Source organism: Scyliorhinus torazame, chromosome 6 (assembly GCF_047496885.1).
Source record: "Scyliorhinus torazame isolate Kashiwa2021f chromosome 6, sScyTor2.1, whole genome shotgun sequence".
In the NCBI taxonomy this organism is placed as follows: domain Eukaryota; kingdom Metazoa; phylum Chordata; class Chondrichthyes; order Carcharhiniformes; family Scyliorhinidae; genus Scyliorhinus; species Scyliorhinus torazame.
This window is the reverse complement of record NC_092712.1, coordinates 42,531,713-42,543,044: the sequence shown is the minus strand read 5'-3', so window position 1 is coordinate 42,543,044 and position 11,332 is coordinate 42,531,713. Positions and strand designations below refer to the sequence as shown.

At 46.5% G+C, this 11,332-nt stretch overlaps 1 protein-coding gene across 2 annotated transcripts in view; it reads right to left on the bottom strand.

Moving 5' to 3' along the window:
- Window positions 1-214: 214 nt before the first annotated feature.
- Window positions 215-11,332, bottom strand: part of LOC140424764 (tetratricopeptide repeat protein 21B-like) — a 169,194-nt gene continuing 158,076 nt past the window's right edge. For both annotated transcript variants that reach the window (XM_072508146.1, XM_072508147.1), the window contains 4 exons: window positions 8,822-9,046; window positions 4,129-4,249; window positions 1,994-2,061; window positions 215-387 (listed from right to left, as the gene is read on the bottom strand). In XM_072508146.1, the coding sequence (XP_072364247.1) occupies window positions 310-387; window positions 1,994-2,061; window positions 4,129-4,249; window positions 8,822-9,046 (492 nt within the window). In that variant the 3' untranslated portion in view covers window positions 215-309. The remainder of the gene's footprint in view (window positions 388-1,993; window positions 2,062-4,128; window positions 4,250-8,821; window positions 9,047-11,332) is intronic.

The following is an 11,332-nucleotide window of genomic DNA, read 5'->3' as shown; positions in this document are numbered from 1 at the left end:
ACTCAAGGCGACATTCTTGCTTTTGACTGAAAGGGGAATTCTACATCCAATCTCTGTAACTTCATGTCATTATGAAAGAGAATGAACTTCCAAAGACAAGCAAAAAGGAAAAGAACTAAAGGCTTTGCCTCAATCAATGTCAAGAAGTTGCATAAGGCTTTACATAAAGGTAAGTTAACAAGTACAAGCTTTTTTTCATTGATAACAATGAACCCAATCTTGGAGAGTTTTATTGTCAATGGATATTTGTTCATGCACAAGTTTCTTAGGTGTTAGGAAATTACAATCGATTTAAAGTGTTTGAACTTCTTATTGCTTAAGAGAAGCTCTTGCCCTTTCGAAAACCTCTTTTTGAATCTTTGGATAAGTGGGATGATTTTTCAGTACCTAAAAAGCGGGAGGATAAAATAGTTAAGTACAAATGGCCTCCAAATAGAATTTTAACTGCAAGAGATATAAAGGAGACTGGGTCAGGTTCCCAACTATCCCGCCTTGGGCAGGAGTCCACCTGAATGGACGATTGGCGTCCCAATGCTGCTGCTGGAGCTAATTCGAGGCTCCCAGCTGCGCACACTGCTGAGTGCCACCTGTGTCCTTTAAATACTCAGAAGGCCTCTGGTCATCTGGGAGCCCACCAGGTGGCTCCTATGGACACCCACATACCACAGCTGTATCACCAAAGGCCAAGCTCAATCAGGAACCCACCAGGTGTTGGCACTCCTCAGAAATGCTGTCCCATTGCAGAGAAAGCACGGGATCAGCAGAGCTCACCCCAACCAGAGGACATCTGCACCATTACCTTTGGAACCCACCCTGGTTCTGTGCCTCTCTCAGGGCAGAGGACTCACCAGAGACCCCAGTGCTGACTGCCTCTGACACCATCTCCCAGGCAGTGTTCATAGAATCATAGAATTTACAGTGCAGAAGGAGGCCATTCGGCCCATCGAGTCAGCACTGGCCCTTGGGAAGAGCACCCTATTTAATCCCATGCCTCCACCCTACCCCTGTAATCCAATAACCCCACCTAACCTTTTGGCCACTAAGGGGCAATTTAGCATGGCTAATCCACCTAACCTGCACATCTTTGGACTGTGGGAGGAAACCGGAACACCCGGAGGAAACTTACGCACACACGGGCAGAACATGCAAACACCACACAGACAGTCACCTAAGGCTGGAATTGAACCTGGGACCCTGGAGCTGTGAGGCAGCAGTGCTAACCACCGTGCCGCCCCGTTCAGGAGGACAAGCCTGAGTCTGCGGCCCAGGCTGGGAAAGAGGGTGTCTTTGGAGCTGTGGGTCCACTTTGGACTCCCTATCTTGGGGGACAGGTCTTCTCTGAGCCATCTTGGTGGCTGCAGTGAGCGTGTGGTAAGTGGAGCGCTCCAGCTGCCAGGCTCTTTGGCGCTAACTCTGGCTCCGGTGGTTAGAACGTCCGCTTGGCCGGGAATTGCTCGGAATTCACGCCAGTAGAGTGCTGGCCCATTAGCATGTCCTGAATTGTTCCACAAATAGCGCCCCCAACAGGAACGCAAACCGCATGCAAATCAATTCCGATGTCAACACTTAGTCTCGCAAATGGAAAATTTTGACCATTATGTGCCAATGAACAACATGAAAAGTCTGATCCTGGTAAAATAAATTTTGAAGTGCCATGGAATGGTACCTGAACGTCGCTCCTAGCACCAGCGGGACTGACTCCGGTTTTCCCGCTGGTGGGAACACTTAGTCTGCAAATAGGAGAACTGTACCCATCGCTTCTCTCTGTCTACCTAATTGGTTTCACGCAATAGCATGAAAACTGCGATCAAATCACCATTTAATCTTTTAAGTTCCAGAGCAAATAACCTGAGCTTGTGAACAGCAATACTTCATCTTAATCTAACCCTTAGATTCGAATTACCATTTTTATTAAGGGAACAAAACCCAACTCCAGCATTTCCTTTCAGTGAATAAAATGTTTTTGTTTAAAACCTCTTGACACAATACTAACCTTGTGACAAATGTCGATTGCATGCATGTACATTTTTGCTTTCATGTAATTGAAAGCAAGTTTGTAACCTTCACAGAAAAAAAAAGAAATGGACAGAGTTGAAGAGATTTATAGAGTTATCAAATATTCACATATCTTACATTCAAATTTACAAAAATCCAGGGAACTTCCCCCTAAACTCATTTCAAAGTTTCTTTTGTTGGCTAACTGTGAGGGCTCTGTATTTTTAAATATTATTTCATGGGATGTGAGCATCGCTGGCAAAGCCAGGATTTGTTGCTTATCTCTAAATGCCTTGAACTGAATGGCTTGTTCGGACATTTCAGGGGGCAGTTAAGAGTCAGTGACCTTGTTGACGGAGGGCCTCTTAAGGCTACCTAGCGCACTGCACCCCCACCCCACCCCACCCCCACCCCCACTCCCCTACCTTACAGAGGCCAACCCCTGACAGCTGTAGTGCTATCGGCTGAGGAGCCCTTCACTGGCTCAATTGGCTTATGGGTGGGTAGAGGTGCCGCCACTCGATCCCCATCCCAAATCTGGGAAAATAGCCCAGGAGTGGGATGGAACAGGGCAACTCTAATGTGAGCAACAGCAAAGTACTGCGCATGTTGGAAATCGGAAATAAAAACAGATCATGCTGGGGGGAAAACCCAGCAGGTCTGGCAGCAGGTGAGGCGGGAGGAACAGAGCAACATAGTTTAATATGACTCTTCCATTTTTGGAATGGGCCCACCCTCGAGAGCTGGCAGTCAATCTGATCTGTAGCCTCAGCAGTGCGAGAACACGGCAGTGGCCACTGTTGGGACCACAAGGAGTTCCAAGAAGAACTGAAGATGTCTCCCAGATTTGAGATAGGTTTGGGAGTATTGAGCAGGGATGGTTTTGTGACCCCAAATCAGAGAAGGGGGTGGGAGGGGGGCGGGGGGGGGGAGATTTGGGTTTAAGCGGGAAGGTGGTGAGGTGCAAAAGGGGGCAACAAGGGGGGTGGGGTGCCCCCGGCCCACCTTTAGCCCGTGCAGTGAAACCTGCCAGGTGGGTCACCTTCCTTCTGCTTTCCCCAGCCGCATGTATTTTAGCCCAGCGGTTCAAGAAGATGACTCGCTACCACCTTCTCTAGGGCAGGCGGGAATGAGCAATAAATGTTGGCCAAGCCATCAAAGTCGACATCCCATGAAATAATAAAACAAAGAGAAATCCAAAGGTTAACGATGCTCTTAGAGATGAAATTCCTCTTCATCTCTGTCTTAAATAGGAAACCTCCTGTTCTGAAACTGTGGCTTGAATGTTCCAGCTCCCCCCCTCTCTGCCCAACAGCATATTTGCATGCAGGAGGGTTTGTAGTATAAAGTAGGTGCCCAGCCCCACTCTCTTCAGCCCATTCTCAACCTGTCCCCCATATTACATGGGTGGGCGTGGGAGAGGGAAGGGCCACTTAATCGGCCCAAGGTCAGGTGGACTGCCTGGCGCCTTCCCCCCCCCCCCTTCTCTTTATTTTATTATTTCATGGGATGTGGGCATCGCTGGCTAGGCCAGCATCTATTGCCTATCCCTAATTTCCCTTTAGAAGCTGATGATGCACACCTTCATGAACTACTGAGGTCCAGGTGCCCCTACGATGCTGTTAGGGAGTTCCCAGCTCTATCCCAGAGAGCATTGGAGGCTGGTTCATTGAGTATATTCAAGGTTGAGTCGCACAGAGTTTTGATCGACAAGGGAATCAAGGATTAAAGGGGGCATGGAGGAAAATAGAGTTGAGGCCAAGGTCGGGATTCTCCGGCCGCCCCCGCCCGGCGACCAGACATTCCCACCTGAGGTCAATGGACCTTTACATAGTCCGCGTCCCGCCCATGGCGATCTTGTGGCAGGCGGGGCGGAAGAATCCAGCCCCAAAATCAGATTGGCCATTATCTTATTGAATGGTGGAGCAGGTTTGAGAGGCTTAACCCTGCTCCTATTTCTTATGTTCACGTTTACATATGGCCCCTCAAGATTGCTATTAAGATCTCAACTTAGAGATCTGGAAAACGGTCATGAATCAAATTTGGGGATCCGGGAGACTAGACTTTCAATTTCTTATATCAAATACCATTGTTAAAATTTCCTGCCCATCAACACGAGATGTACGAGCTCACCGATAGCAGGGTTTGCCTCATTGCTACACGTCCAGGCCAATTTGTAGTTTGTAACTGCATCCATGTAGGACTGCTCTTTCTCCATGATAAACCCCAGGTACTCATATGCCTTACAACAAGACTGGACAGATAAAAAAAAACTGAGGGAAGTTTGTTTGCAACCAATTGAAAGAAGCAAATAAATAATTCATAATTTAACAAACTCTGGAATGTATTATATACAACGATGCACAAGTATAATAATAATAATGATCTTTATTGTCACAAGTAGGCTTACATTAAACACTGCAATGCAGGTACAGTGAAAATCCCCTAGTCGCCACATTCCGGCGCCTGTTCGGGTACATAGAGGGACAATTCAGAATATCCAAATGACCTAACAGCACGTCTTTCGGGACTTGTGGGAGGAAACTGGAGCATCCGGAGGAAACCCACACAGACATTGGGTGAATGTGCAGACTCCACACAGTCAGTGACCCAAGCCGGGATCGAACCTGGGGACCCAGGCTGTGTGAAGCAACAATGCTAACCACTGTGCTACCGTGCCGCCCAGGCAGGATGCAGAATGAGCTGACTGGACGAGAGGGTCTTGTCCATCGTGCTTCTCATCTTTATAAATAAGAGTAAGAACGATACTTTGAAAATATGAACGAGAGGATCTTTAAATCCGGCTGATTCAAGGTGAGTTGTTAAAGAAAATCATGTTTGTGTCACGAGTTCTCATTGCTGCTAATCGATTGACAAAGCATATTTTTTGATTACAATAAGCACTGGTTACATAATATGGAACGACGAGTCAAGTTCAGTCTTGGCGGATGAATGTTGTTTTTTTTGTGTTATAGGTGGCATACAAGGTGAAGCAAATAAAGTCGCATATGATACTAAAGGGAAGAGGCAACACAGAAAGACTTGGGCCTGAATTTTCAGAAACAAATCCCCACCCACTCCAGCAGTGCCGAAGTCGTATTACGCTCTAACAAGCGTTGATTGGCGTAAGACAGGTCTTCCGGCTCCTCACTTGGGAGGAAGTCCCGCCTTGGAGAGCTGCTGACCAATCAGATTGGCCGGCAGTTCTCCAGTCCCTTCAGACACAGCGCTGCAGTGGCCGGAAGAGGCACTGTAACCAGGACGACTTCCGGTGGCGGCATGGAGTGAGTGGTCACACACAGGGTGGCTCCTGCCTGGAGGTCTTGGTTTCGGTCCATTTTAGTTGGACTTTGGTAAATTTTGGCTGAAAAGTTGTACGGAGAGTGGGGGGGGGATCAGTTCTCCCCCCGGATGGGCATATCCACGAGATATCAAACTCAACAGAAGGCAGTGAGAGCCCTGGCTAAAGAGTTGGAGGAGATTTGTGGTGCAGCAAGAGTTGGAAAAATGGCAGAGGGAGAACATAGAACATAGAACATAGAACAATACAGCGCAGTACAGGCCCTTCGGCCCTCGATGTTGCACCGAAACAAAAGCCATCTAACCTACACTATGCCATTATCATCCATATGTTTATCCAATAAACTTTTAAATGCCCTCAATGTTGGCGAGTTCACTACTGTAGCAGGTAGGGCATTCCACGGCCTCACTACTCAGAGAAGGGTCGTCCTTGACTGGAAAGCTGTCAATGGAGCAGTTGATGAGCTTCATTCAGGACAAATTGCAGCAGCAGCATCAAGGATATGCAGAACGACTGGTCGAACGTAATTGAGGGGGCTGTGGCACCTCTTCACGGGACTCAGAAACGGGTGGAGAAGCGCCTGGAGGTGCGGGGAGCGGGGGGGGGGGGGGGGGGGTGACGCTCCACTGGTGTCCAATCCGAGCAACGGAATTGTGTCGCTGGAAGCGCAGATGGCGATCCTGGGGGACATGGGTAAAACACTGCGAGCAAAGGTGGAGGACCAGGAAAACAGGTCCAGGCGGCATAATCTTTGCATCGTGGGCCTACCGGAGATAGTGGAGGGAATGAGTACAACGGGCTGTGTCGCGAGGATGCTGGCGAGGTTGGTGGACAAGGAGATGATTGACAAGGCCCCGGAGGTGGATCGGGCCCAGCGCAAAACTCTGGTCTTGGAGAAATTGTAATAGGGTGCCAGGAATCACGCTTACTGTATAGTTGCTCCAGTGAAAGTTTTAGAACTTTTCTGCTGAGGAACGGGACTCTGAATAATGTCACCATCTTCCAGCAGCAATGGAGATGATGTACGCAGAAGGTTTTGGACTCAAACAGCTTGGTACTTCTGCAACTTGCTCATGCAGTGTCTTTTGTATTTTGACTTTAACATAGATACCTGGCTTAACCAGAAGCCACATTTGTGGCACTGACCCAGTCATAATCGTGTACGACTAACAGCAGGACTCCATCTCTTTGATATTGTACAGAATAGGCTCTGGCAGGTTATCAGCAACCAGTTCATCCTTTGGGCTGTACTAAATCAGCAGCAACTGGCAGAATTGTGATTGCAATGATCACTGGTTTAATCAGATCCAGTGACCCCAGTTCATAGGGACACTTAAATCTAATATGCAAAAGGGATAAATTAGTTCTGTTTGAAAATCTGCCTGGAGATATAATCAAGACCGATAGGTTTACTGGACCGAATGTTTGCTGGCTTCACCTTTCAAGCTCTTCATGTTAGTTGTATAGAACTTTATCAGACTCTGTTTAGAATACTGAGATTCATTTGGAGCATTGGATCCCAGGAAAGATATAGGGACCTTGGAAGAGTGCAGTGTAGATTCTCCAGAATAATGACTCTGGGGCTAGCAGGCTTAAAATATGAGGGCAGGTCGAATAAACTTGGCTTGTGTTGGAGAGAGTGCACTAGAGCTTTACAAGATTGGTTCCAGGGATGAGTAACTTCAGTTACGAAGGATAGATTGGAGAGATTGGGACTGTTGTCCTTGGAGAGAAGAAGGCTAAGAGGAGATTTGCTAGAGATGTTCAAAACTGGACAGAGCAGATGGGGAGAAATGGTTCCCGCTCGTAAAAGAATCAAGAACGAGAGGGCACCGATTTAAAGGGACTTTCAAAAGAAGCAAATGTGATGTGAGAAAAAGCTTTTTCACACAGAGTAGTTTGGGTCTGGAATGCACGGCTTGGAAGTGTGGTGGAGGCAGGTTCAATCGAGGCATTCAAGAGGGCAATAGATGATTACTTGAATAGAAACAATGTGCAGCGGTACGGGGAAAAGGCAGGGGAATGGCACTAAGTCATGATGCTTGTTTGGAACACTGGGGCAGACTTGATGGGCCAAATGGCCTCCTTCTACACTCTAACAATTCCGTGATCCTGTGATTCTATTCCAGTGAGTTTAAGAGATTGAGGAATGATCTGATCAAATGTAAAATAGGTTGGATAGTTTAAAAATTAGTTCTTTCATGAGATGTTCCTGTCGCTGACAAGGCCAGCATTTCTTGCCCGCCCCCAATTGTCCTTGAACTGAGTGGCTTGAGAGTCAACCACATTGCTGAGGGTCTGGAGTCACATGTTGGCCGCTCTGAGTAAGGATGGCACATTTCCTTCCCTGAAGGAAATTAGTGAACAAGATGGATCTTTATAACAATCGCTGATAACTTCATGGTCACCATTACTGAGGCTAGTTTTCAATTCCAGATTTAAATTCCACTAGCTGCTTTAGTGGGATTTGAACCTGGGCATTAGCTTTGACCTCTGGATTATTAGCCCAGTGACATTACCACGACGTTACAGATAAAGTATTTTCCCTTATGGAGGTTAAAGAATGAGGACATGGTGGCACAGTTGTTAGCACTGCTGCCTCACAGCATTGGGACCCGTGTTCAATTCTGGCCCTGGGTGACTGCAAAGTTTGCTTGTTCTCCCCGTGTGTGCGTGGGTTTCCTCCGGGTGCTCTGGTTTCCTCCCACAGTTCAAAGATGTGCAGGTTAGGTGGATTCGCCATGCTAAATTGCCACCTGGTGTCCAGAGATCTGTAGGCTAGGTGGGGTTACGGGAATGGGGTGGGGGAGTGGGCCGAGGTGGGGTGCTGTTTCAGAGGGTCAGTACAGACTCAATGAGCCGACTGGCCTCCTTCTGCATTATAGGGGTTCTAGATTCTAGGAAATCAGGAAGTGCATTTTGACATGAAGCAAAAATATGTAATTCTCCCCCCAAAAACGGTTTGGGCCCTGGGACAAACAATGCTTTTGACCAAGTTTAATAGATTGTGGCTCGATAAGGGTATCCGAGATATGTGGAGACAAGGTAGGTAAACAGAGCTGCGCAGAGATGAGCCACAAACTCATTAAATGGTTCGAGAACGTGAATGGGTTATTTCTATTTCTGTGTTCTAATCTCTACGTCATTTATCAAATACTTATTTTACAAAGACGCACATACATTTCACAGCTGTTGTATGATTTTAAAGAAAAAGATGTTTTCAGATTATTCCTTTTTCTTCATAAATTTAGAGCACCAATTATTTTTTATTTCCAATTAAGGGGCAATTTAGCGTGGCCAGTCCACCCAACCTGCACATCTTTGGGTTGTGGGGGTGAAACCCATTCAGACATGGGGAGAATGTGCAAACTCCACACGGACAGTGACCCGGGGCTGGGATTCGAACCCGGGTCCTCAGCGCCGCAGTCCCAGTGCTAACCACTGCGCCACATGCCGCCCCTTCAGATTATTTCTTAAAGAGACAGTACTAGCACACTTCTACTAAATTCACTCGAAATGGCGCACCTGATTGTACTGTAAGCAGCGTTTCAGCAATTCTGTCGCAAGGTCATATTTTCCTGCTTTAATGTAAATATCCGCCAGCAGGAGCCAGCTCTTCTCAAACTCCTCCGCTTCCTTCAAATTCCAGTTTATTTTTGTTATTCTCTTCAGCTGGTTCCTGGCCCGGGGAATCAGCTTTAGGATCATGCAGGCTTGAGCTATGGCCAGCAGTGAAGGAATGTGGTCCTTCTGAAAAATAAATAATTTGCAAGAAGCAGTCCCGTCGAATGTTAGCAAGAGTGGTGTGTAATATTTCACGTTATTGAGTTATAATCAACAACAAGAAACACATCTTCAGTCTATCTTTGGATTGTTGGGTAGTGCTGTCAAGCTAAATATATGTCTACCACAAAGCTCACTCTTATGGCTTTAAGTACATTCTGCCAAATTACTCCAACGGAGTAATTGGCAAAGACATAGATACAAGAAGGTCTCTAGTTACATAAACTAAGCTTGTATTTCCTTCAGTGTAGAAGACTAAAGGATGACCTAACTGAGAAATACCAGATGATTAAGGGGGTTGATAAGGTTGATGGAAATAAACTATTTCCTTTGCTGGGGAGCCCAGAACAAGACGGCATATCCTTAAAATTAGAGCCAGGCCATTCGGGAGGGAGATCAGAAAGTACTTCTTCACATAAAGGGTATCAGAAATCTGGAACTTTCTCCCTCAGAAGGTTGTCAAGGCTGGGGGGTCAATCTGAAATTTCAAAACTGAGATTGAATAGTTTTTTTCGTTAGACAAGGGTATTAAGGGGAATGGAATCAGAGGGTAAATGGAGTCAAGTTGCCGATCGGCCATAACCTAATCAAAAGGTGAATCAGTATTGAATGGCCTATTACATAGATTTACATAGAATTTACAGTGCAGAAGGAGGCCATTCAGCCCATCGAGTCTGCACCGGCTCTTGGAAAGAGCACCCTACCCAAGGTCAACACCTCCACCCTATCCGCATAACCCATTAACCCCACCCAACACTAAGGGCAATTTTGGACACTAAGGGCAATTTATCATGGCCAATCCACCTAACCTGCACATCTTTTGGACTGTGGGAGGAAACCGGAGCACCCGGAGGAAACCCACGCACACACAGGGAGGATGTGCAGACTCCGCACAAACAGAGACCCAAGCCGGAATCGAACCTGGGACCCTGGAGCTGTGAAGCAATTGTGCTATCCACAATGCTACCGTGCTGCCCTATTCCCGGATGTGTTTACCCAGAATCCATCTGATTTCTGATCAACTCATCTCAGTCTGGTTGAGCCTATAATTGGCTCCGCGGCCACTGAGGTAAAGCACAGGAAAATGGTCAGTACGCCTGTTGCTGATTGCCATCCAGTGATTTCTACTGGAATATGTATGCGAGTGCGTGTTGATACTGAGTGGCGAACATCCCCAAACCTGATTAATCTCATGGTCTGACATCACTGCAACAGTTGCGGTCTAAACTCATTCATCAGGAATGTGCGCTTGGGCCATGGTACCAGAAAATGCCCAGTGCCCAGCCCAGGCAACAAGTCAATGCATGTAAGAGAGGAGGAGGAGGAGAGACAAATGGTTTATAAAAAAAATAATTAGAATATCGGTGAACAGAAATCTCCAGTTACTATCATTGTGCCTCACACATGTGCGTGTATATTTTTACGCCTATTAACGCAAGGTTAACAAGGGACTACTGAATGGGCGACTTTCAAATTAAATTCAGCAGGGAAATCCAATAAGGTATCTCTATTACTTTCTGCTGCTCGTTCCAAAGAGCTGTGAACTAAGGTGACCCCCATGGCCTTCCAGGTTGTACCTCTGGCTGGGCCTGGTGGTGCTGCAACCACAGGGGGCACATTTCCTGAATATGTATTTGCACTGCCTGTGACATCAAAGGAAGAAAGAGCTCTGATTATTAAATCGAGGAAATTTGTAGAAAAACTGAAGCAGCTTAACGGAATTCACTTTGGATTAAAGTGCTGCACTGGTAGAAACAACAAAAATGGTCAGTAAACTCCTCTTTCAGGGTTGCAAACAGGGCTGTACATTATTTCCCAGACCGCAGACATGTTCACATGTGCGTACACTACATAACTGCCTGCATTACAGTCTTGCCAAAGCTGATTGTGGTGTGAAAAAGATTGAGATTTCTGTGCATCTTGTAATGATATGTAATCATTTGTTTATATAACATAATAACCAAACTATATATAAACATTAGTGCCTGCATGCATAGATTACAATTCTAGTATCCGACCACAGGTAGCTTATCTATAGGAGAACGTTGCTGGAATACACCAACTTGGGAGACAGGATGTATTCTAGCATCTGACCACAGGTGGTGTGGCAACAGGAGAACATCACTGGAAGACACCCACATGGGAGACACAGAACCTGGACAGCACAGAGACACAAACTGGACTGCAGTCACAGATCAAGCAGCTCCTGAGTCAACAGTAATTAATATTAGTTAATCATAGTTGTTCGTGTTT